The 25,628-nt window shown below is 54.3% G+C and overlaps 8 protein-coding genes across 8 annotated transcripts; 4 read left to right on the forward strand and 4 right to left on the reverse strand.

Moving 5' to 3' along the window:
• Positions 1-1,425: 1,425 nt before the first annotated feature.
• On the reverse strand, positions 1,426-1,969 carry VTJ04DRAFT_1527 (uncharacterized protein; the record flags this gene model as incomplete). Its single annotated transcript, XM_069359224.1, has 2 exons — positions 1,426-1,844; positions 1,921-1,969. 2 exons carry the CDS (start codon positions 1,967-1,969, stop codon positions 1,426-1,428), a joined length of 468 nt encoding a protein of 155 aa, XP_069224135.1.
• A 3,123-nt stretch (positions 1,970-5,092) lies between these two features.
• Positions 5,093-5,341, forward strand: VTJ04DRAFT_1528 (uncharacterized protein; the record flags this gene model as incomplete). Its single annotated transcript, XM_069359225.1, has 1 exon — positions 5,093-5,341. The coding sequence occupies one exon, from the start codon at positions 5,093-5,095 to the stop codon at positions 5,339-5,341; it is 249 nt and encodes an 82-aa protein (XP_069224136.1).
• A 4,688-nt stretch (positions 5,342-10,029) lies between these two features.
• On the forward strand, positions 10,030-10,333 carry VTJ04DRAFT_1529 (uncharacterized protein; the record flags this gene model as incomplete). Its single annotated transcript, XM_069359226.1, has 2 exons — positions 10,030-10,084; positions 10,146-10,333. 2 exons carry the CDS (start codon positions 10,030-10,032, stop codon positions 10,331-10,333), a joined length of 243 nt encoding a protein of 80 aa, XP_069224137.1.
• A 92-nt stretch (positions 10,334-10,425) lies between these two features.
• On the reverse strand, positions 10,426-11,010 carry VTJ04DRAFT_1530 (uncharacterized protein; the record flags this gene model as incomplete). Its single annotated transcript, XM_069359228.1, has 1 exon — positions 10,426-11,010. The coding sequence occupies one exon, from the start codon at positions 11,008-11,010 to the stop codon at positions 10,426-10,428; it is 585 nt and encodes a 194-aa protein (XP_069224138.1).
• Positions 11,011-11,189: 179 nt separating this feature from the next.
• Positions 11,190-12,628, reverse strand: VTJ04DRAFT_1531 (uncharacterized protein; the record flags this gene model as incomplete). Its single annotated transcript, XM_069359229.1, has 2 exons — positions 11,190-12,054; positions 12,120-12,628. 2 exons carry the CDS (start codon positions 12,626-12,628, stop codon positions 11,190-11,192), a joined length of 1,374 nt encoding a protein of 457 aa, XP_069224139.1.
• A 963-nt stretch (positions 12,629-13,591) lies between these two features.
• Positions 13,592-14,074, forward strand: VTJ04DRAFT_1532 (uncharacterized protein; the record flags this gene model as incomplete). Its single annotated transcript, XM_069359230.1, has 1 exon — positions 13,592-14,074. The coding sequence occupies one exon, from the start codon at positions 13,592-13,594 to the stop codon at positions 14,072-14,074; it is 483 nt and encodes a 160-aa protein (XP_069224140.1).
• Positions 14,075-18,679: 4,605 nt separating this feature from the next.
• Positions 18,680-21,460, reverse strand: VTJ04DRAFT_1533 (uncharacterized protein; the record flags this gene model as incomplete). The annotated part of the gene is made up of 2 exons (XM_069359231.1): positions 18,680-20,364; positions 20,428-21,460. 2 exons carry the CDS (start codon positions 21,458-21,460, stop codon positions 18,680-18,682), a joined length of 2,718 nt encoding a protein of 905 aa, XP_069224141.1.
• Positions 21,461-22,525: 1,065 nt separating this feature from the next.
• On the forward strand, positions 22,526-24,088 carry VTJ04DRAFT_1534 (uncharacterized protein; the record flags this gene model as incomplete). Its single annotated transcript, XM_069359232.1, has 2 exons — positions 22,526-23,844; positions 23,941-24,088. The coding sequence occupies 2 exons, from the start codon at positions 22,526-22,528 to the stop codon at positions 24,086-24,088; spliced, it is 1,467 nt and encodes a 488-aa protein (XP_069224142.1).
• Between the last annotated feature and the right edge of the window lie 1,540 nt (positions 24,089-25,628).

Here is a 25,628-nt window from a genome sequence, read left to right on the forward strand (position 1 = left end):
TGCCCGGGCCCCGAAGCATGATCTTCGTCAAAATGCCGTTTTTTTGATCATCGCAGGCCTTTCTCCGGGTCGTTGGTCAGGTCCCCCGTGACCCCGTGTCACCGACCCCCGTGTCGGCCAGGTCTCTTGTCTCCAGAGGTTTCGCGGGCAGCGCGCGTCGATTCGGTCTTGGCGTGTTCGCGTTTAATGGGATGCGTCTCACCATGGGCCAGTCAGATCGAGGCAAATCTCCCAAGCGATCCGCTCTTCTGGAAGGCTGCCAGCTGAGGCAGGGGTGCCGGTGTGAGTTACATTCAAAATTTCGCAATACGTCTCGAAACAGAAGCCAGAGGTTCTCAAGATAGAAAAAGCACCGGGTCGCTGGGCCATCACCATACCAAGACGCCTGGGTTTGTTGAACATGACCAGAGTCTGTGAAACCCTCAACTCATCTTGTACCATTTACCTGGCGGTTTCGGTTACCAGTGAATCTGCGGAAAGCTGGACGTTTGATGTTTGACAATGCCTCATCAGGACACAAGACTTCGAGATCCTGGAGACCCCGAGGCTATGGTCCCCCTGCACGAGGCCTGCACGGCACGCCGCGGATCGGGGATTCTGACGGCTGGGAATGACCCGGCGGCCAATCAGGAATCCTCGACGCGTTGCCTGCGTTCTCGATGCGTGTCAGTCAAGCAGTGCGTTCATCCAATCCCATGGCCTGCTCGGAGTGGACACCACGCGGTTTCTTCTTCAAAACCGCGACAAGAACAGCAGCAACATGGATTCTATCTTTTCCCGTCTGGACCCTCACCAACTACGACATTCTCGCATCGGCTCCAAGCAAAAGTGCGTGAGGCATTGCATGCAGAACCCGGCCCGGCCCCGGCGATGTAACACGGCGCACGAAGGAAAGCAAAGTGTTGGGTGCGGGGTGTTGCCTTTGGTTTCCAAGCTGGGAATAAATCGTTCATCTATTTCCAAGGCCGGGAGTGCTTGGCACCGTCCTGTGTCCGAGAGATCTCGATGCAGAGGGAGGTGTCGCAACATCTTACGACTTCGGTTCAGTTTACGATCGACTCGATCGAGCCAGATATGGCCTGCTAACTGTACAATATGTTCATCCGGCCCTTTCGAAACGTCGCAAACTTCCGTGCAGCCGTCCCAATCATCCGTTTGTTTCGTCGACGCCGGTCGGCGATGTTTGAGCAACGGCCGAGTTTCTGCTCTCGGCCTCGGCAGAATACCGTCTGTAACTTGCCTGTCCAGAATCATCCTTTTGGCTGTCAAGTTTCGACACACCCATCCTGGATTGCCGCGCGGTCCGGAAGACAGACATCGACAGAAGGGACACAAAAGTCGTGATATTTCAGGTCATTATTACTTCGCTGCCGCGAGGCGCCCGGCGCTTTGGCGCTTGTGTCACGGTCTCATCCCGTGTCCGTCTCAATCAACCTGGAGCACGAACGGTCGGTACAGGTGCGTGCCATACGGGGCAAAATGGAAAGGTTGGTCGTTTTCCCCCGCTCCAACAAACCCGTCATCGTCGTAGCCATCATCGCCGGTGTAATACGATTCGTCCCAATGAACGTGCACGCGGGCGGTGATACACCCGCGGTCCTTTGCCTCGAAGAGGACATTTCCCCAAGCATCCAGCCAGCCACCTCCCATCAGGGCCCTATCCATGGCAAATAAAACGGGCAGATAGATGAAAGAGGCCGTAGTGAGGTTGATTGCTCTCTGCAGCCCGCCCGGCTGTGCCGCAGCATCTGCGGGACGGGCAAGGGGAGAGCTGTCGGCTAGGTGTCTTGGCCCGGTCTTGATATGTCTCATGCTCACCTTTGGTGTCACCAACGACCCGTCGGCTTGGATGAACGTCAGCACACCGTGACCCTCCCCACATTTACTGCTAATATCTCGGACAGGTACCGAGGCACTTACACCACGCCGTCGTGACAGTAACATAAACCACTACCGCTGCTGCCAACATGGCACGGCATGTGAAATAGTACACTTGTGCGAAGCCAACAACGGTTATTTCTTTTACACGGCCTTGTCCTCTATAGATGATGAGTGGCAGATGAATAATAATACTCGACACTGAAACGCTGTTGTCCCTCGATGAGATGAAAGCCTCCCACAGGTGACTCGCCGGGCTTGCCCTCCGAGAACAGCCATATGTCGTGAGGCTGGCTGAGAGCTGTATGTCAAACTTCCTGACCAAAATAAACCTGTGGCCTGGTGTGATGATTGAACCTCCTCCAAAGAAAGCCACCAAGGGCATGGCACATCAAGGAAACGCGGGACAAGCGACACGCCGTCCAACGGGTACGTATGTAGTCCCAAGAACCCGACGCGAGAAGCAACATCATCGACGCGACTCACCGCGTCGGTGGTGCGTTCAATCTCAACTCACTCACACGCTTCATTCGCGGGGTTGGGAGCTCGCGAATCTGCAGCGATCTGCTCAGCTGCCTTGTGTGTAACTTACACAAGGCGGCGGCAGCAGCCAAGAATCGAGCACCACCTCAAGACAGCCAGCGAGGACCGTAAGGTTATTCATGGGATGCGGTTCGTTGCAAGACCGTATTGCTTGCTGCACATGCAAGCCCTAAGCTGGCCTCTCACTGCTTCTCTCACTAAGCCTCTGCTGTGAGGCCTACAGCCTACAGTGTTACCCCTCATTATCAGGGAGGCCAAAGGTTGGTGGTGCTCGGTTCCGGTAGGTCGTTGGTGGCGGTCCCGGAGCCGGAGGGCGCAAACGGGAGCCAATGGCTTGCTGGGCAGCTGATGCAGGTGAAACTCCTCCCCTCCCCCTCTTTGCGAGGGTTGCCAACTCACCAAGGAGGGTAGTAAATATACGGATGAGGGGGCCAATGGGCGATGTTACACTGGTAGGTTTGCTTGGATAAGCAACATTGCCGACCCCGAACGACATTCCAGAAGCTGTGTTTCGGTATGTGTATACGTGCAAGTTGGATGTCTTGAGGTGTAGTGAGCTGAGTGATAGCCGATGAGAGGCAAGACGAGCTCCCAGATGAGGGGTAGCACTGCGTCAGGTCTCCAATAACCAGCGGCCCCACAGGTCACGTTCATCGCAATCCTGCGGACCAAGAGCCTCAACAGGGAGAACCAACCAGCAGACCGAGCAGGTAGCTTCCGAGGGACGTCAATAGAGCTGGCTTGTTTGTTGCTGCGTTTGCCTTGTCAACGTCCCCAGCATCAGACACACACGTACCGTTTGGATGCGGGTATCCGAGATCTCAAAATGAAACTTGTCCCACAGCACAGCGGGCTTGCGAGGCAGCCTTGATGAGATCAAGCATGGAGGTGGATCATCATGAAATTAGACTTCGCCTTTTTTAAGCAACGGCCAGGTCCCGGCGTTCCCGAGAGCGGGCCCCCAAGGGGCGCCCGGTCAGGGCTCCGTCAACCTCCGTGAATGCCGGTGTCTGAGCGGAGCTGGGCCTGATGGTCACCCGGGCTCGGAATCTTGCTTCTTCCGTGACGACCTCCGGAAAGGGGGAAATACCAAGGGGGGTTCTGCCGCAGCTCCGGAGCCGGTCCGGCCGGTGGATAAAACTCCGTGAGATTGAGCAACCGTTAGACAAGCAAATTCTCCCTTTGTTGTTACCTGCCCCATCGTGTTGAACCTCAGGTCACCGATTACACTAAAACGTCTTTGTCACTCCATCGCTCCTCCACCCACGAAGAGACCGCTCTGTGTTGTCGGCAAAGAGGCGGAGAGCGACGAAGTGAAAAAAGAAAATTTCTGATCAGCGATCCGCTCCGTTGCCCGAGACATCCAGAACGTCGGCTCATCCACCACGAGGGGATTGTCGTCGGGCGGTGACGGTCTTGACACGTCATGATTGGCAGTTTTGGACGCCATCTGGGCCTGGTCCTCGGCTACCCACGCCTTCATTGACGGGCGGACCTGGCTGAGAAAGGAAGAGGAAAACCGGTGTCTGAGCAACCATGTTTCCTTCGGCTGGTCTGGGTCAGAGCGGAGTTTCCAGCCAAGCCCGAGGGTTCTACGCCAAAAAAACAACATCATTCGTAACACCACAAAATCAAGTGAGGTACGAAAAATTCAATTTCAAAAGAATGCAAACATTTGGGCTTTGACTTGTTCAAAATGAAGATGTTCATGCGCTTGTGTCTTGGCCACAGAAAACAAACACGATAAGGCTGAAGTCTTGGACGTTGGCTGCACAAACCTGGAATCGCCAGACGAGGCTGGGTCAGCCCCACTCCGCCCGAAGCCCCGCGGAGAGCGGGAAGGAAAGCCCCACAAGCTGTGGCTTCGATGTGGATCAGCGTGGAGGCGGATGTGGTGGGGCCGCCCCTTTCCCGAGCATGATGGGCCAATCGCAACGCACCAGAGCACTCGGCAACCGCGATCCTAAGCCAACTCCATCAGGAAATCAGGAAAGGGTACCCATGACGATTGAAAATGAGGGAAAGCGCGACGACATCGTCTCTGTTGGACTCCACCAAAGAAAGAATAGTATCATTTCGAGAAGAATCCGCCGTGTTGGTCAGGTTGGACCGTTTTTCGTTCGTCTGAAGTGTCTCGTGGTCATCAACAAAAAACAAGACATCGGTCCGGAATCTGGCTGTTCTCGAACTCCGGTAACACGTCTTTGTCAAATCATCTCCATCCCGGTGTTCAATTCGCACGAAACCACGGCTGAAGAAAGATCTCATCCTGTGCCGGGCCGTTTGACAATCAACCATGATTTTGCCCGCCCGTTTTGCGCTTGGTTTCCCGGGTCACAGGAAGGTGGTTGAGAACCGGTTTGTTACACTCCTTAATGTTAACATTATGACTAAGTCGAGCAAGGACTCCAAGCCAGGAAAGCCAGACGAGGGTCCCCATCGTTCAATCTGACATGGACCGCACGGTCCAAGATCCCTCCGAGAGACAGAGAAAAACCTCAGCATCTGGACGAAACCATGGCTGACAGAGAAACTGCAGCGAGATGGATCAGAACAAGACAAATCTTTGCTTCTCAAGGGAAAAGGAAGTCACTTGATGAAAGAAGTTCTCAGTCTTCCTTTTTCTCTCATCGGCGGCGAGGCTCCTTTCCCAACGAGGACGTTGCCCAATATGGACCGTCTCTGCCGCCGTTACATTTCCCCGACTTGGACCTGCAAAGACGAGCCCAAAGCGCTGGACCCCTTGAACGTTCACCGGCCGACAAGCAAGTTTCTGCCGTGTCGGAATGTCCCAATGGCGTCGCTATTTCTGACAATTGTCATCAACGTTGAGAACCCGTTTCCGAAAACTCCGAGTCACAGGCTCCTGTTGAGGGGAAGAGACACTCCTGAGACTTGTGCCGTGACTACGACGGAGTAAGGTCCCTTGGAGAAACAGTGCTTTTTGGAGGAGTGAGCTTTTGACACTGGTCCGGCCATGCTTAGGGGCTTGCCAGTGTTTCAGTGGAAATTGAAGTGAGAGACGCAACCAACAGGTTGATTTGTGAACAGTGTTTCAGCAAGGAGTTCTTCATCCTCCTTGCTGGCACCTCAGGCCATCTTGGCCCCTTGAGATGCGAGTGGCGTTCTACAATTGCTTCTACGGACCTTCCACCGGCGGACGGACGGACGTGCCGGCACCAGATCCGACCCACCAAGATTAATCGGCCGTCTCGCTCAGGCCTTGAGCTCAAATGAAGCTCCGAATTCCAGCCTCCACCTCCCGTGCCTAACGGACAGTTTGTCCGGGCAACGGAGGCTTTTAATTTCCGACCCGGCTTCCTGACCTAACTATCCAGCTGACGTTTGGTTCTATTTGGGTTGCTGATCACCTTTTGGCATTGCCTGATAGGAGTAATACGGAGTACTTACTACATGTGCTTTCGGACAAGAAGGATCCAGCGCTCAGACAGCTTGTTTTTTCCTCATGACGTTTGGTTCCTGACAAAAACCGGTTGGCAAATCCATTCATTTAGCCAAAGAACCCACACGGCGACGCGACGCGGATACGTGTCTGGAACCGCCAGACACACGCTTGGATGACGCGATTTTGCCCCGCAAGCTCATGGCAAAAGAAGACGGGTTTGAGCTTCTTGGGAAAAAAACACCACACTGCCGCCTTGGCGCCGCGGGGTGGGTGTCATCTGGGGAATTGCCGAGGGCCGGTGTGCCTGGCGCACGAAACAACCATCCACATCGAGCGCTTCCATCGATCGAAAAAACGTTTTCTGGCTCGGAGAATGGGGAATGATACGTCTCTCCACAGCAGCAGCGCGACGCGTCGCCATCGTCGCGTCGCGATGGATGGGGATTTTGTCGTCATTGACAATGATCGGTAACATTCAAGTCGACCGACATCACAACGCCGTCCAAGGATCACAACCTCGGCGCTGAGCCCCCTCACCTCAGTTCACCTTAGGTACGGCGCGAGGACCCCCACCATGGGAGGCCAACTCTCGAGGCCCAGACTTCAATGCCCGACATCTCCAAACAGACGCCGAACATATGCATGTGGGAAAAGCATGGCTTGCTGTATGCTGAAAATCTCCTTCCATCCACGGCCCAAATTTGCAGCCAGCATTCCCTGATTGGGGTCTAGCCTCGACTTCTGGGCAGCTGAAAGGGCCATCTTTGGAAGTGAAAACGTGACCTGCTCGTTGTCGCCATCAGAGACGCTGCCGCCCATTGAATTTGCTGTTGGCTCAATCTTATCAAACAGACCCCAAATCATGCCTGTGTGGTGTGAAAAAAGGAGGCTTGACCTGCAGCAAGCTGAGCAGATGAACCAGTCAGCCAGAGCTCGACGTCATCCGTCCATACTCAGTAAACCCCTCAACCATGTGTGGCGGATAATGGACAAGAAAAGTGCCAAAGTGCCCATGATATCAAGGAATCTTTCCCAATCAAACCAACAACCTCATCATCATCGGTGATCCAAAGTAGAACCTGCGAGGGAACGGCCCCCTCCCCCTCTCAGCCCCTCCTCCCAAACCAGCCTGTCGGAAGACAGATCATGCGAGGGGGCGACATGAACCAGAAACCAGAATGAAAAGCACCATGCAAGCTTCGATGCGAGGGGCCAATCGCCTACGATGACCTTCATGCGGCCACTTTACGCGTTCACGAACAAACGCGTGCTAGTTAGCTAGGAGGCTCTTTCTTTCCCCTCTCGGCCTGTCTTTTGCCCATGGACTGGCTTTGGACTGGCTGCGGTACGGAGCTATGATGGCGACATAGTACCCGAGTGCCGCAGCTTGCTGCAGGAGCAGGGCGCAGGCCCAAGGTCGGCTGCCCTATCCCCTCTCAGACCGAGGAGCTCCCCCTGGCCCCAAGCTCCGTGTCGGCGGTTGCGATGCAGCATTGGAGAGACTATTTCTGGACATACGGGAAGATGAGAGGCCGACCTACAACAACAACATTCAGAAGGAATCAGCAGTTGTGAGAAAAGTTCCTGGATGTCCGTTTTGCGGCCCTATACTTCGTAGGGCTTACTGGTTTGCGTTCAAACATCCTGAAGGACAATGAGGCTGAGCTTGGAGACAATGGAATCCCCAGGCCTCCAAGTCCACATAAGCAGCCAGACGATCCTCTGTAGACTGACAAACAACTAGCTAATTAGCAAGCAAACAAATTCTGGAATTGATAGCTAGCTTCACAAAAAGGCGTAGACGGAGGCAGAAGTGAGAGCGAGAGACTGAGAATATCGAATCGCTTGCATCAACAGCCCTCTCATCATCCCTTGTTTCCCTTTCCGGTGTGAGCTTGACCAACAACAGTTCACGTCAAAGTACAGCGACACATCAGAACTTTCATGTCATCTCATCTCCGATACCCTCCACTTCTGTTCCTTCTTCCGCTCGGCGTTGATCAGCATCCTGCTGGCAAGCTGACCGGCCGCTGCGGTTGGTAGCGCTGGTGTCGTTGCCCACTGCTCTTGAAAGGGGGCCGATCAAGGCCGGGGATTAATTTCGCTCTTTGAGTCTCGGCGTCATTTGAGCTTACGCGGCGGGGTGAGGCTGGCTGACGAACGCACCGAAGGAGCTGTGTTGGGTCCATCTCAATTAGTTACTCGTGAAGCGTTGTGAGTTCTGTTGGATAAACCGGTGTATCTTAAGTGCTCGTCGTGTGGTATGATTCGTTCAGGCCTCATCATTAGTATCATCGTTGAGAATAATACAGTACTTTGATACTTACCTCAAGACAGACCATTTAGTATTTGCCATTTCCCACGCAACGTGGATGCCGCCGTCCGTCCGTCCGTCCGGAGAGCATGAACCAACTCCTGAACGCTGCATTGGACGTCATTTCAGATGCACGCAATCGCGAACGACCAGATCCAGGCTTCGTTGGGGGAAGAGGATTCTGTGGCGCACGGCTGGCCGACCTGGCTGACCCAGCTGAGGAACTGGGCAAAAAGGTGGCGGCAGGTTGCAAGTGTCGATAGAATTGGTGTGTTTTCACTTGAGCATACTCCGAAACATACGTTACTTATCTAGCCGCCGTGGACAAAAACGGATGTTATGTGGTTATTTCTGAGATGTAATCAGTGGTCATGTTCTTATGAGAGAGGGTGGGATGATGAGGATGAAGGATGCTTGATGACTGTCGATGAAGGAATCAGTCATGATGCGTTGGCGGCGGTTGTCACCAACCAAGCCGCCGAGCCGAACCAGAGTCTCTTTTGGTGTTTCAAGAGGAGAAATCTCACAAGTCCTTTATCCTCCTGTACGTTTTATTGGACGTCTCTGTTATCAGGCTGGAATTGTGAAAGCCAAGGGGAGGTCAGAGTGGCCGTCTGACGGATGTCGTATTGCCCTGGTGGAAGTAAGCAGAATGGCGTGTCTAATGATCACTCTCTAGATCGCAAAGGTCAGAGACCAAAGTACCAACGAGTAATAAGAGGTCTGTCACAAATCCATCTCGTCAACAGATGTGTACGGAGTTAGCCCTTCTGTTGCCGTGTGTGGTCTCTTCTCCGGGCCAATGCCATGTAAACCAGACTCTATCATGTGACGTTTATCCTCATGGGCAGATGCTAAACAACATTTGACTCGCCATCCCAAGGCAACGGTGATGGAGAGAAGAAGAGAATGAGAGAGGAAAATGTGCCATGTTGGGTTTTAGAATTTTATAGCCACATCCCTAGAATGACTCTCAAATACCATTTATGCTGTGACACCCCGGAGCTCTTCTACACTCCGAGGTAGCGAGGTGGTGATCGAGTTGGAGAGGAACTGCTTACCGTGTTTTGAACGTTTCAGGGCACCCCAATGAATCTTTCTATTCCCCCGACTCACGTCCCCGAGGAGCAAAGGTGGAGAGCTCTTCAACGTCACAAGAAAGGAATCTGCGAGTCGTAAAAAGAGCTCTCAACTCGAAGATGATGAAGAACCTGAATTGTATCTTAGGAGTTACCGAGTGGCCAAAACAACAGAACACAAGCACACAAGCAATACTCTGAGAGACAGGACCAAACATTCCGCATAACAGCAAGCATTTTATACTGACCTCGTCGGTAAAGAGGCATACTTCCCAAATACATTAACTCTGCTCTGCTCCTCCTAGATTCTCGTTCCCCCAACCACTAGACTTACACACTCCGTTCTTTCCGCGAGATCTAGCCCATAGTTTGTAGACTGGCATGTCAGTGAGATGATCTATGTCCAAACATTCCTCACACCATTCATTGGCACGTGTACCTGAAGTCCCCAAAGCTTCAGGACTCATACTCGGCTATAATAGCTTCACCATTGAGCTCTTGCGGAGTATGACTCCCCAATGTCAGCCATGATACTCCTATAACAGCCAAATCAGGTTTTGCGTGCGCCATCACTCTTCGAGTCAGTGTCGTATGCGAAGGAAAAGGGTAGGAGTTGCTTCAAGTAACTGGGCAGGTGTGAATGTCTGAGAAACACTCAGTATATTGTTGTTCACACTTACGACAAGCGAAGTTAACAGCCTTAGAGAGATGCCAGGGCAACCGGAAATAGGAGAGGCAAAGAGGAAACGAGAAGGGGTCAAGAGCAGGTGGTTCCCAGTACAACAAGCCAGGGAACACACTACGTCCTCATGGACACATATAACACCTTTACTCATACGAGCGGACACGAGATACGCCGAGATGGTACTTGTTATTTGAAAACGCCTAGGCACTTTGTTGACCAAACATCATGCCACTGATACAGATGCTCTTCCTGCATCTTTTCATTTCTCCTGCTTTTCCCGGAAGCTTTCACCTCTCTTAATGAGTACCCTACAAGCACTCCCTTCACCACATCATTCCCATACTGCCACACCCACATGGGAAGAAAACAAAAGAGGAAAAAGGAAGGAATCTGAAAGGGAATACCAGATGCACCAACGCCATGCGTAGTTTATTTCCGTCGCCCTTGAATCCATCCATCCAGTTCCAACCCCTACCCGCACACAAGTGACACGCACGCCAAACGCCAGGGCACCATTTGGTCAACACCAACGCAAATATCCCAACAATGCGTCGGCAAGTCCAAAAAAGGAGAGAACAAAAGTTGAGGACGGATGAAATAAACAAATGTCCCCTTGCCACAACTTCTGGGGTAGAAATGGCGAAAGAAAATAATAAAAGTAAACACCAAACAAGTAGCATGTGCTCCAGATCGCAACCAGGCCGTCATGGCCGCCATTGACCGCTGCGCAATGATCCAAGCGCCCGCCTGTGTCCCCCTGATGATTCTCAAAATGAAAATGTATGCTGAGGTGATGAGACCAGAAACAAAGGAAATTGATGTACTCGGCCGAGTAAGTGAGAGCTGATGACATCAACGGGCGCAAACCCAAGATTTGATGCGGGAATATCGGTAGATGTGAGATGTACTGGCCATTTGGCCGGAAGCAACCATGTGGCATTACTGACGCTGGCGGAATGTGTAGGAACACGATCCATCTATGGTGGGTTTCTGCCGTCGTCGTCTTCGTCATGAAAAATCGCCCAGCAGGAGGTGATGATGCCAGGGCTAGGTACCAGAAAGTGCTCGAGCCGGCCAAGCAACGGAGGGTATCATGCTGTGACATAGCCAGCGAATCCGTTGCTCAGCGGCGCAAGCATTTCATGGTCATGTATATCGGCGGTTGCCAGACGTCGGATTGGGGGGTCGTGCTCATGGAGAAGCTACCCCATGAGGCTATCGTGGACACGACTGCATCAACCGTTCGCAAAGAGCAGAAGAGAATGTACGTCGGGTTGACGCCATTCAGGGGAACGGAGGGTTTGGGGGACCAGCGGGTGGAGGATATCCTGGATACCGCGGGCCGTTCTCACCACGCGCTGCAACCCACTCAGCACTTCCACTCTGGCGCGCCGGAAGCTCCGGTTGAACGGGCAGCTTGGTGTCATCGCCAGGACGGCGGGCGTTATTCGGTACGGTACCGTCGGGAGTTGGCACAAGCTCCGTGAGAGGTTGCGTGATGGAGGCGACGACATAGCTCCGCAGCTCCTGATCCTCTCTCAGGTCACCCTTCTCCAGCTCGAAGCGTTCCTGCTTTTCCAGGTTGGCGCGCCGCATATGGCGGATCTCCTGCAAAATGTAGAGCAGGACCTCCTCGGGACATCGGTTTCGCTCGTTGTAGTACTCGGGCTTGCGGACATATCTCCTGGTAACGTCGGTGGCACCTTCGCGGGAGAAGGCAATGCAGTACGACATCTTCTTTCCCCAACCTTCAGTGTACAGCCTGGGGTTGTCCCACACCTCCTCGCAAGCATCGACATGAATCCACCGCTTTTGGTGCTCCGAGTAGACTTCGGTCCACACATGGTCCTCGGCGTTCCAGACCCAACGGACGCGGACGCCAATGGCCCGGCACAGCATGCTGAAGCAATTCGCCCATTCACCGCACCGGCCGCGGCGGGTTTGCATGAGACGCCAAACATCGCTGTATCGAGGAAAGCGCTCATAAGCGCGGCATGCAGCATTGGAACACCGATAGAGCTCCACACGTAGAGCACCGCATGCCCTCTCTTCATCCGTCGGGGCAGCCATGCCCTGAGCGATGGTGGGCGAATAGCAGACCGGACATTGAGGGTTGTTGACCCAGGTGAAGAATTCGTTTTTGAACCACCTCGAGGGAGTGTCAGCGGATCAGTCCGACAGAGCCAAACAGTGGAACGACAAAACAGTACATACTTGAGCAGAGCGCGGACCATGCAGTCTTGGTAGCCCCATTCCTCCTTTCGCCCATCACCCATACTGGCGGCCTGGGCCAAGAAGATTTGATGCTCCTCCTCGGCCTCGTTGTATATCCTTTCCAAGGGAATTGCCTGGAGCGCCTCGTCGAGCAGGCCGGGGTTCTCGTACTTCATGGGCGTCATGGATAGGGAGATGAGAAGGCTTCGAAATTTGGTCGACTCCATGTCGTCGGGTGCTGGTGGAACAGGGACTTTGGGAAGGTTCCTAATAACCGAGTATCGTGGCGGCGTTTGTTCGTCGGAGGTTCCGGGTCTTGAGCGGCCGTCGCGGGGAGCGCTTGATGAACTTTGGCTGGGAGCTGGTGATCCTTGGCGCGATCGTGACTGGAGCTCGTTTAAACGCTTTGTCCGCAGCAGTTGCTCGAACTGAACCCGTAATTCATGTGCCCATTCCTCTCCGTATTGTTGTTGCCCGCCTGGGGGGACGTTCCTACTATGGCCGTCCATGGTGTATACAATGGATTAAGAGCGCGGTGACGGAGCCGAATGGTTATGTATATGCTGAGGTTTGGATTGGGTGGTTACAAGGCCGAGAAGGAAATAAAGAGGGGTTCTCCAAGGCCCGGGTGTCGTCGGGCGTGAGGTAGTTAGTAGGTTCGTCGGGAAGGAGTCGTCGTAATCGTCAGAGAGGTGGCGGTCGTCGTCAGCGGTTGGTGGTCCTCCACTCTTTGCGTATGTCCCGGGAGCCTGGCCGTCAACAGTTGGAGCGGCCGGGCTGTCGCACACGCAAGAGGCAATCTGAGGCGCTCGAGGATTGAAGTTCGACGGGTCTTCGCGGCGCTCGTTGACGACAGGGACGGGGCGTCGCCAAGTCCTCGTGGTGTTCGGGAAGAAGAGGGAAATAGAATGGGCCGGCGGAACGAGGGACTGGATTGAAGAGGCGACCAGGAATCAAGACGCAAGCCGGCGGGTGGACCAGGGGGGTATAGGCAAGGGAAATAGGTGCGAACGGGTTGGGGCGAAGAGAAAGAGAGTGAGATGGAGGGAGAGCAAGAGGAGGGGTGCGGGTCAGAGAAGGTTGCAAGGTTTCAGGGAGCCAGGCGCAGACAGAGTGCGTGTGTGTAAGGGAGCGTAGCGTAATGGCGTGCGTTCGGCTGCTGGGCTGCTGCGTGTTCTTCTTGTCGCCGAAGGCTGCTGGTGCGCTTGTTTCTCTTGGGAATTACACGCCGTGGCGGCTGATGCTTGGGAGGGGAGCGAGGGTGTGCGTGGCAGCAAAGTCACCTGAAAACCTGATGTTTGTGGATGAGGAAGAGTTGCCACTCGGAGAATGGATGGGAATGTTTGATTTTCGATCCAGCAACGAAATTCAGGAGTTCAGGTTGGCCTGTTGCTCTTCGTCATGGGCCGACGCCTCTTTCCATGTTGGATTCGAGTCAGTCGCAAGAGCCGACGTAATCAACTTGGGTGGGAATGACGGGAGAAGGCAGGAAAAGGAAAGCCCGCACCAGCAGAGCAGGCAGGAGGCAGGGCAGCGACGGCAACAGCGAGCCAGCAAGCAGCAAGCAGCAGGAAGCAACGCAGCGCAGCGACGGGCGGGTCGCTGGGTCCCGGGAGAGGGAAGGAGGGAGGGGTGCAGGCAGCGAGATGCAGCGCAACAGCAAGCAAGCAGGTGCTTCGCTGAGAGAGATGCTCTCTCAGATGGAAGGCAAGAACCTGAAGGGCGGGTGGGGAATACAAGAACGCGCGTCCCGTTGTCTTTCCCAGCCAATCAGGGGTCTCACCGTGCCCCTCCGCCCCAAAGAGGGCTCCACGCAGCCGTCTCCGCCTCACGGCAAGGTGCAAGGGCCAGGGTCAATTTCGGCGACCTCGAAGACACCTCACACAAACCTTCAGATTTCCATCATCACCACCACCACCCACCTGAGTGATTCCGCGCTTGGCTGGATTCTCTGAAGATACCTACAGATCGGGATGGTATTCGCAATCAATGTTTATTCTTTGTGGTGTACAAGATGAACTAACTGCTCGGTCTGATATCCGAAACGTGGTGTCTTCGAAGAAACGGCTAGGACGCGGAAGTGCAGGTACCGACAATGGACGTTGTGCTGGAGGTGGAGCCGGGGATGGGTGATGACGAGTCTCGAGGTAGGGCCAGCCAATCACGGAGTCGGGCAGGGTCGTGGCTGAGGCTTGACCCGGGGCGCAATTGGTCAAGCTGCCAAGAGATCGGGACTGTGTGGGGAAGACCGCCAACCACGAACGTTACCATTTTTACCATGCTGCTGCTAGATGGACTCTTCCAGTTCGAACATTGGCACTACGGGTCCTGGGACAAATGGGTACCACCGGTCTCGAGTGTGGAAGTTGGATCTGATATTGAACAGCACCAGAGTCCATCCCAAAGGATGCTCGGTCCAGTCGGCCTCGAAAATAGCGGTCTGTGACGACACACAAAACACCACTCCCCGAAACTTGGGCATACAACCCAACAAACCGGTCCGGTCTGGTAACAAGACGCCCGCCATATGCTCCAACAAAATTCCCTTGTCCACGACCGAGACCGTCTGGAGCTCCTGCAGGCCTGCCGCGTGGACTAACAGATGTACTTTGGAAAGCTGCTGACATGTTGGATCCCCTAGGATCAACGAGAAACACACAACAACGCTCTGGCTAGGTCTGGGTAGTCTGGACCTAATTTGCTACCAGTCATGTTGTCATGGGCCCACGACTTCATAACAATCGCTGAGGCGTCCGCAGGCCGGGGCACGCATCCATGGACGCAATGTTCAAGTCTTCTGGGCAGATTGTTGCGCTTAGCGACGACAACAATGAGGATGCCGACCTAGGTATGCACGAGGATATCAAGCTGGAATTTTACGCCTCTTCATGACGACCAGGACAGTGTTCAAAGCAACCCTCGACGGCGGAAATACTGTGTAGCCGGGAACTCTGCCACTCCCGTCTGCATGGCTGCGGTGGCGTTGACGATTACGCGGCGGCCCATCTTGATTCCTCTTGGCATCCGCTTGCAGGTCCCTCTTCTCCATCAAAGACCAAAAGACGACAGACAGCCACTTACTACTCGTACCAGACCACTTAAACATGGCTCCTTTCTGGAAGACAGCTTCCCCGTGTTCCACAGCAGAGACAATCCACAGGGGTTCGGTTCTCCGTTGAAACAATTCGTGGATTTTCCGTCGGGAATATTGTATCCCACGTTGTCTACCGGGTACTAGAAGTCAAAGACAACGAACCAACCGATCATTCAGGATCTTATCTCAGATATTTGATCTTGTCTACGTAGGTCCCTCGCTAAAAACTCCGACCAACACGACCGCCTGTTCGGACATTCTTGTCGATTGATGTCCGTCTTGGCGACACCGTCTTATATAGACTACCGCCGGGGCCATCATCGGCAAATATGGTCCCGCTGCCCAGCCTCAGTAATCCACAATCTCTTGCCGATGCCTCCCGCAGCATCCACACATCACCACGTCAGAGCAGTGTGCGCCGTCTGGCTGGGTCTGGCGAGGATTGGGGAATTCATCAGGCTTTGACCCCTTCTTGATATGCAAGGGGTGCTTGTGACAGGAACAGGGCCGAGGGCAAGGACAGTATTCAACCCGGCGTTGCCCATTGTTTGCCAGCCAACCTCATTCATTCAACTAAATCCCGAGCAATACATCCATACTGAAGACGCTCCTCTGAGTTTGTGCAAAATGAGCATCCCCTGTTCCTCGGCCATTAATCACACATCTGCTTGTCACTGTGACTCTCTTGGCTATACGGAGTATCTGTGATGTTCTTCATAGACGGACCCAACACATGACCGCATCTCAACCAACCCATGACAGGGCCTTTCACGGCCTTCAGGACAGGTCTCACTCAGCCAGACATATGAAGTACTTCCTAAATGAAGCGAATCCGAACCCGACACCTTTATTCCTAACAGCGTCTCCACGTGTTAATCATGTTGATCCTACTCCAACGCATGACATCTCCACCATATCAGCTCACTCCATGAGAGCCCACTACTGTAGAGAATCGACAAGAGTCAGGTCTTATTTCCAACTTCCTATTTTTAACAGCAAGGTTCCTGTGGACAATTGCCTCCTCACAGAGAGAGTAGAAACAGCCGAATCTACCCACCTTGTTCAGAATCGAGAAACCCTCTGATCGGGAGAAGGCGAGTCGGGCCGGACACGGTTCCTTGCATCTCACTCTCGGCCTCCTTGCTCTAAAAGTACCTACGTACGTACTCGCGTCCTTCCATACCTGCCTACCTCTGTCTCTCCTTACCTATTACCTACCGACCCAGTCATGGTAGAAATTCGGACAAACCAACCCATCCCAAGCCAAGAACTCAGGTGGCGGGTTGACGCGCGTCTCTCTGCCTCCCATCCAACTCCACCCCCTGGATACATCCACACATACATGCTCATCCAGGAACAAGCTCACACATACATACCCGCAATACCTATCTCGTAGACCGTATGCATGCAATTGCATCCTAACTACTCGCTAGGTCTTCACTCTCATCCCTCCCGACCATCCCGTCGGGTGGAAGATCATCCACCCGCTGCTCGTTCCTGGAGGATCCGGCCCCTGCCCCTCGCCCCCTTCCTGCATCCATATATACCCTCCTCACATCGGAAACATCGGAGATCTATGATCCACGACCAGCCCGCCATCTGTGCCTTGCGTCGTACGTACCAAAGCCTCCAACTGATAGGCTGGTTGGCTAGAACTTCTCGGACGTCTTGGGACAAGTCCCTGGACCGACTGACCGAGGTGATGACGAGGTGAGAGATGGACCTACAGACATATCTCGTAAGCGGCGTTGCGGATTTGAGGTTGCTTGCGTGGACGATCATGGTATAGTTACGTAAATAGGGCTGCCTTCAGGGATGTATGTCCATCATGGTCCAGGGTTGGCTTCTCACCTCTGGGATTGGACGTAGTAGTCTTGTGCTTGAATGGATTGAGATGTGCTATGCTGCTTCTTCTCATGTATGTCCTGTATATACAAGTGCCAGCTCCCATCAAGTCACAGCCGAGCTATCATCGTTGCTGTTCATGCTTCCGTCCTGTTGTGCTGCTGTTGCGGTTGCTGTGCCGTACGTATCTGCAATGATAACGCCTTGCTGTGCCTGAGCCTTGCGGCTGCGTCGCCGGAGATGAGATTGAACCTTCGCTTGGAGACATCTCATGGACCGTGTTAATGCTCAGAAGCAAGATAGTGTTGGTTTGACATGTGAATGAGAAGTTTATATGTATTTTATATGGAGAATAAGCAGTGCATGACGAGCAACTCACTTGTATTTCCGGGGATTTGTCTATAGTTCACATAAAATGAAACGGGCACGTCTGTTGTATCCCACCCATTCACGTATGCTTAGCTAAGCGCTTGACGTCCCCTTTTCTTTCGATGACGGATTGTGCAAATAGACATGCACACACTCTTTCCCCTGACAAACAACACTGACTTCACCACCTCGGGGTTCGGCCTTGCTCATTGTTCACATCTTCTCTCGGTGCTCGGCGTTCCTCACTTCACCTCCATCCGACCCATGTAGGATCACTCCAACTAGATCAAACAACCACATAAAAAAAGATATGAACCCTCCCAGATCAACACCACAGGTCCACCAAACACCAAACTTCATCAAGGAGAGAGCAAGTTACCGACACACACTAACCTATCAGTCCACACCTCAGATCAAGAACAAGATACCTTACTTGGTACGTAATCCAAGTGAGTGGACGGCTTAGGCACCTCAGGTAAGTCACGTATTTCATAGTGACTGGACAACCAAAAACACCCCAGTGTGGCAACGTCCGCGTCATCATCACCACCATCACCATCCCCCTTGTTCCTCCCAGTCGGATCCGTCTCATCCGACCTGCTTCACTTGCTCACTCCCTCCCCCACTGGTAAGCCTCCGTGAAAAGATTTGGTAGGTCGGAGTCATGAACGCTGTACTCCAGTACAGGTTCAAATGAATTGGTAAGACCAGTTTCCATGCCGCATCAAGCAGGGATGGGCGAAAAACGGCACCAAATTCCCATTTAGGACCAAACACGGACCAAAGGGCCCAGGAGGTGTGAGTCTTGGGGTGGGAAGGGGGGAGAGCGTGCTTGTTCCTCGCAAACTGGATCCCCGGTGGATTCCAGGTTCGTAGTGGATGCTTCCGAGGTGTGAAGTGCCAGTGTAGTGGTGTCAGTGTTGAACTTCCACTTCGGTCGGGTCCAAGGCCCATATGGCAAGTGTTGATGTTTGACGGTTGAGGCACTGATTCTGATGGCCTGTTGACGCGAAAGGCTTCACTGATGACCTTGGGGATCGATCTTGATCATTCCTGTTTCAGACAAGGCGAGCAACTGGGCGACAAGAAACTTCCCATGCAGGTATTCACATTATTTACAAATCCGTACATCAAATGGACTCGCCTTCGTATGTTCAACACTCCTCTTTCAGTAACTCTCCAATACCTCATCACGACCCAACCAACCCCGTCCTCCCCATAGATTTTAGTTCCCCGCATGGAGCTCTCGACATCAACGCTCCCACTCCGCCTCCGTCGCGTACCTTTCCGGCAAATCTTCGCTCTCCAACGGCCTCTCCACCAACGCAACTTCCAGCGGTGGCAGCTCAGAAGATCCCGACTTTGCGTCCCTGCCATCACCCAGAGGCACAATCCCCAGAATCGGTCTGAACTGATATGTATGCCACCACCTCGCCCTCGGCAAATCACCCCGCTTCTCCCCAGCGGCGGAGGCGTGACCATTAACCATCGGGAGCTCACCGTTACGCAAGCGCTGCAGCTCGCCGCCATCCGTCTCCTCCGCCTCCTCATCGTAGTCGTCGTCGTCGTCGTCGTAATCATCGTCTTCAACCCCGCTACTGCTGGCGCCGGCGGCGCTCTTCTGGTCATCCGCGTCCGCCATCTCCACGTCCTCCCACTTACTCCCGTCCGGCGCGGTGGCCGTCCTGAGCCGCTGCGCAGCGAGGGAGTGTTTCTCCATCCTGCCGCCCGCGCCGGCGTCACGCCCGTCGCGTTTGCGCTTGACGCCCTGTTTCTGCCCTGCTTGTGTTGCGTCCTGTGCCTGTTCGGGGGCGAAATCGCGGGATAGGTCGAGCATGAAGAGCGACGAGACGCCGTAGATCCACGCCCTCTGGCCCTGCCACACCACGCCCTTGACTTGGTCCCGGGTATCCCGGAAGGGAGCGGGGAGTTTGTGGTAGGGGCTGCGGCGCGACCATTCCGAAAGGGCGCCGCGCAGGGGGTTGAAGACGAGGAGTGTCTTAAGGGCGGTGATGACGAGTAAGTCGTAATCGCCGTCTTCCTGTGACGTGGCGGCGTTGCAGAAAGAGAGCACAACAGGTGCGGCGGACAGTTTGGGAAGAAGTTTGCCCCGCGGGTTGCGTACCCAGCGTTCGCCGGGGTGGTCGTCGGATTCTTCATCTGACGAGTCGCTGGAGGAGTCGCTAGCGTCGTCGTCATCTTCGCCACCGCCCACACCGTTTGTGGCCTCTCCCGGGCCGCGTAAGATCCACGTGTCGATGTATCCCGCCAAATCGGCAACACCAAGCATCTTGCTGTCGGGAGAAAACGTAATCTGCGTAATGTTCCGATCGTAGGAGCCGAGCCCGCCCAAAAGGAGGTTCTTGGGGATCTGGCGCCGGATGCGAGCCAGGCGGCGGGGATGGGAAATGGCATAGGTGAAGAAGCCATCCTCAGCTTCTGTGACGTTCACCCGAGAAATCATGACCCGGTTGCCCTCCTCAACCCATGAGATCCACTGCCCATCAGGGGAAATTTGCACCCGAGTGGCTCCAACGCCAGAGGTCGGCATGTCCACTTTCTTGATCCGCGCCTGCCCCTTCTCGCTCTCGAAGTCAAGCACAAACGCCTTGATATCTGTATTGGTAGCAGCAACCAGAAGGGTGCCGTCTTGGCTAATGGCCGCTGATGAGATATAGGAATCGCCCTTTACCAGAAGCTGAGCCAAGAGCTGCCGGTTCTTGCGCAAGTTTAGCGCGGCGGACTGAGGATCGTCGAGGAGCTCTTGCGCCGAGTTAGACAGATGCCATACTCGGATCTCGTTCTCCCACCAGCTGACGATGAGGCGGAGTTTAGGGGCGCTTTGAAGAGGGGCTATTTGTGGAAGATGTGGCAGGGTTCGGTGATATTCTTTGCCGGCAGTACGCAGTGGCAGGACGACAGGGTTGGAATCGGAGCCTTGAATCAGTGGTGTCAGTCTTGAGGGAATTAAGAGCGTGCGTCATGGGTCTAAAATCCTACCTCCAGACACCACAACGCTCATGTTCTTGCTCTCAAAGGAAGCCATGGCCTTGACGTCGTGCTGGTGATAGCGACGGTGGAACACCTTGGACCAGCGACCAGCCTGGCCAGCAATGGGCTCGTAAATGGCAGTTCTCCTATCCATACCACCAGAGACGATTTTGGAGCCGTCGGCACTGACGGTGAGACATAGGACGTCTTGTGTATGGCTCTGGATGCGTTGCGCCTGGGTGTATGTCTTGCCGTCCCAGATGCAAACCTGACCGGTCGAGTCGCCAGACACAATATCGCCATTGGGCAGACACTTGACAGCCCACACAATGATGTTCTTGGAGCCGCCAGTAAGGTCGGTGCCGAGGGTCATCTGGCGCAGCAGAGTGCCGTTGCGGATGTCGTAGGCGCAGATGGTGCTGTTAGAGCATCCGACAACAACGACATTGTGCGACTGGAAGGCAATGCTGACGAATTTGGTTTTCCTCGTCGGCGTGCGAAACAGGGTGCGCTGGAACTTCAGGTCGCCGTCCTCGATGGAGTAGAGCACCAGGTTGCCGTCGACGGTGCCGGCGACAAGGTTGCGGCTGCCGGTAGTCGAGGTAGCCCCGCGCTTCGAGGACACGGGCTGAGCAGCCAAGCACCAGATCTCGCCATGCTGGCCACTTGCATGTTTCTTGGCTCGGGCGTTCTCGAGATCCCACTCAGTGATGGTGGTGGTGTAGCCGATACTGAAGAGGCGCGACTTGCCGTGGATGATCTTGCCATCGCCCATCTCTTCGTCTGGTTCGGTCACCCAGACCAGGCCGTCAACACTGCGGTCCTTGCCGCCAGGGATGACGAGTTCCTGGTGCCAGGCGCCCTGCAGGGGATTCCAGATTTCAATGTCGCCATTGGCGCGGCCGATGGCCATGCGGACCTGGACATGCTTGAGAAGGTGTTTCTTGGACGAGGGGAGCGAGGGTAGCGAGGAATGGGTGAAGGCGATTGCGTTGATGGTCGATGCAGGATAGCGGACGAATCGGCACCGGTGGATGTCCATGGTGTCGGTGTTGTCAGCCCTGGAGGTTTGCGATTAGGGCGTTGGGTCCGGTATTCCTAGAGCCGGCTGAAGCTTGATTCCAAGTTCCGGGTCGGGAGGTGCTGCTTTCTGACGGCGACAGCGACGCGGCGAACGAAGCACAACTTTTTTTTCTGCCGGTCAGTCATGTCTTGGCATCCATGGCGGGCGGTGAAGAATTAAGCGGTGGTCTGGGCGCCAGGCAGAGATGCACACAGCCAACCCTGACCCTGACCTTGGCACTGCCCCTCCATCTTTAGCCCCACATGCCAGCAAGAGAAAGGGCGAAGACGGGAATTCGGCCTAAGCCCCGCAGTTTGCATCAAGCACGCCTGAAATCTCACAACCCGGAAGCAGGAAGTTACACAGCACATTGATTGATATAAAGCTGCAGCTCTCTCCCTATATTCACCCTTTAAGTTAGAGCCTTTGTGTGGTTGTTTTGAATCTCCTTCCAAGTCCTACTTCACTCAAATTCGACGTGTGAAATTCCGATATCCTAAGTTGAGGATACCTTCCGTTGGGTAGGTACCTCGTGAGCGATCAATGGAACTGGAGCTTGCCTGACGTATGTGGTTGTGTTGCGTGAGTCCCTGGACCACAGCAGTTTTGATTCCGACATTCACCTTGAATGCAGCCTTTTCGTGCTGCAACTTAACTTGAACCCCGCCAATCGGTTACCAAACATCCAAACTTACCATTCAACAACCACATCGGATCCCGGAACTATTTGTTACACCAGATCGCACTGCATCTCATTCGAGTTCCCGATCCGTTCCCAGAGACAGACCGCCTTTGTGGCTTCCGATTCTCGTGTGTTGGCTGGGGTTTTCGTGGCGTCTCGGGTGCTCGAATGAGTCAAGCCAACAACTCCCGTTTGAGCTTCGCATCACAACTCACCACCTCAGTATTCTACATACATCAATCCTGACCGGAACCCTCGGCAACCCCCTTACAACAAAAACAACATCTTTGGGGCATCCCGTCTGTCTCACTAATACATTTCTCCGACCACAACCTCGCTGGCCGCCTACTCCAGCCTCCACTATGGATTTCAACAGCTCATCGCCCTTCCCGGAGGGTGTCATCTCCTTCCTGGACACCGATTTGTACAAGTTAACCATGCAATGCGCTGTGCTCAAATACTACAAGGACGTTCCTGTCACATACAAGTTCACCAACCGTACCCCTGACAAGAAGCTATCCCGCAAGGCTTTTCAGTGGTTGGAGCTCCAGGTCCGCAAGCTCGGTAATATCTCGCTGTCGTTGGAGGAGCTCAACTACCTCAAGGAACACTGCCCCTACTTGAACCCCGCCTACCTCGAGTTCCTCTCCGAGTTCCGCCTCCGTCCCCGGGATCAGGTCGTCCTCAAGTTTATCCCAACGGAGCCAGACACGGGTTCCGAAGATGATCTGGGAGACCTGGATGTTGAGATCAGCGGCACGTGGGCCGACACCATCCTCTACGAGATTCCCCTCCTTGCACTGACCTGCGAGGCCTACTTCAAGTTTATGGAGCCAGAATGGACGTACGAAGGCCAGGAAGAGTTAGCATTTGAGAAGGGCATGCGCCTGCTCGAAGCCGGCTGCGTCTTCTCCGAGTTCGGCACCCGCCGACGCCGCGATTACCACACCCAAGCCCTCGTTTTCCGTGGCCTGACCCGTGCCGCCAAAGAAGCCGAACGCCGCGGCCTCCCCGGCAAGCTCTCGGGCACTAGCAATGTCCACCTCGCCATGCGTTTCAACATCCCTCCCGTCGGCACCGTCGCCCACGAGTGGTTCATGGGCACGGCCGCCATCGTGGGCGACTACCGACGGGCAACCGAAGAGGCGCTGCGTCGCTGGGTCGGCTGCTTCGGCGAGGGTGTCCTGGGCATCGCGCTGACCGACACCTTCGGCACGCCGGAGTTCCTGACCGCCTTCCGCCGTCCGGTCCGCTACATCGAACCGCCCGCCCCGGTCCCCGCCGCCGCCAGAAAACCCAGCGTCGCCGACTCCTTCATCTCCACCGCCTCCCCCTCCCCGACCCCGCCGCCGCAGAAGGCCAACAAGACGTACGCCGAGGTCTTCACCGGCGTGCGCCAGGACTCGGGCGACCCCAAGGAGTTTGTCAGGATCATGCGCGAGTTCTACGACCGCGAGGGGATCAAGGACAAGAAGGTCATTGTCTTCTCCGACTCGCTCAACATTGAGCGTTGCCTCGAATACAAGGCGGTTGCCGAGGCCGCGGGCTTCCAGCCCACGTTTGGCGTGGGCACGTTTTTGACCAACGACTTTGTCAACACCAAGACGGGGAAGAAGTCGACGCCGCTGAATATTGTGATCAAGCTGAGCTCGGCGGCCGGGAATCCCGCCATCAAGATCAGGTATGTTTGTTTTCCCGTCTTCGACGAGGACAATGCCTCCAGGTCACGTAAGGTCACAAGGCCCAGGTTATCACTGACGAACCGATTGTGTTGTAGTGACAATATTGGCAAGAACACAGGCGACAAAGCCACCGTTGAAAAGGTCAAGCGTGAGCTTGGGTACATTGAGAAGGAGTGGGAGGGTGGTGACGAAACAGCCCGCTGGGGTCGCGAAGACGATCCTGTCTCCGCCCTTCACGCCTAGTTTAGCTAAGGACCAGCTCTCCCGAACCCGATCCTCTCACCACGGTTTGGTCCATTATCTTTGCATCATTACCCCCCTATCGTCTCTCATTTTCCTTGTTGGCTATGTCCTCTTCTGGTGTTTGGTGGCTACTCACACATACATGGAGGGAGGACCTGTCTTTCTTTTGTTATTGGGCTGCATTGGGAGGATTTCTGCTTCCTGGGATACATCGAGAATCGGCACAATAGAGTCCATACGTGGTGTTAGACAAGACAGTCGTAGCACCCATGGGAGGCCAGTTTGTTGTTTCGCTCAGTGTGCTCAGGTACCTTGTCCTTTTTGCTCTCGGTGAGGTTCCAACAGGAGGTTGTCTGCCAGTTCACAGCGCTGCCTCCCTAGGAACCAATGCCGTCCCATTCTAATATTTACTGAGGCTGTGGTCATATCAGGTGATATCCCTTTGACTGCCCGAGAATCAGGAGACGTCAAACTCCCATGTTATTTCATTCACACGGTAGGAAAATGTAAGGTACGAAGTCTCTGCATCCCTGTGTACTGTGTCTCTGGTGTGTTATGGTTTTTATTTCTTCCAATGTCTTCGTGAGAAACAAAGACAGGAATTCCGACAAAACGGCTTAAAAAAGAAAGAAAAGACAGCCAGTTTTAGGTAAATCGACATCTCCCCCGCGGTCATCCACCCCCCTTAACCTGGGGACCTGGAACCTAGGTACCTGATGTAGGTATGGAGGCACTGCACCGTGTGCCATGGAAACTTCTCAACGGACCAAGCTGCCGGTTGACGTTGCCTTAGCTCCTTATAGTTTCGGACGTGGCTGGGCCCCGGACCAGGGCATCGGGCCGGCATCCTTATGCACTCCGTGTCGGGATCGGTTCCAATCTGCTGGGTGTGATGGACCTATGGTAGGTGTGTGGGACGGATGAGTTTCCTGAACGGCTGAACTGGTGTTGCTCAGCAGGGCAGGGGGTTCTTCATCAGCCAACCGGCCCATTTCCTCCTCCTCCTTCTTCCGAAAGCTAAGGTATATAAGTATGCACATCAAGCCCCGGCAGGCAAGCTTCGACGGTGAATTATCCATTTTAAGAACAATACATTCTGATCAGCGCTCTGGGGATGTACGAGTAGCTACATTATATACAGTGCGTCGTAAGTGTATGTGGACTTACCAGACGGATGGTGACAATACTAAGTACTACAAAGTGCTAATAGTGAATGGGTAGGGGATGTGGTTGGGAGATTTGAATGAAATTGGCGAGTGCGAGTGTGAGTTGATGTAATACGGGGCTCGCTAGGTAAGACCAGTGAACATGTGTAGACATCCGAGTTCTCACATACGGCCCCAAATCAGTCATCCGAGTCTCAATCCCAGACGATGTAGCTCAGAAGTTGATCCTACGGCGCTGTTTGTTGTGGTCAAAGCGTATGCATAGGTGATCGTCGATCTGCTGTGCCAACAACCCCAAGCTGCCACCACCTGAGGACCTTCATTCCCCTTTCCCGTTAGAGCCAGAGAAGCGAGAAGAACACAAACAAGCTTTC

The sequence above is a fragment of the Mycothermus thermophilus genome, assembly GCF_041956435.1.
Source record: "Mycothermus thermophilus strain CBS 625.91 unplaced genomic scaffold VTJ04scaffold_1, whole genome shotgun sequence".
In the NCBI taxonomy this organism is placed as follows: domain Eukaryota; kingdom Fungi; phylum Ascomycota; class Sordariomycetes; order Sordariales; family Chaetomiaceae; genus Mycothermus; species Mycothermus thermophilus.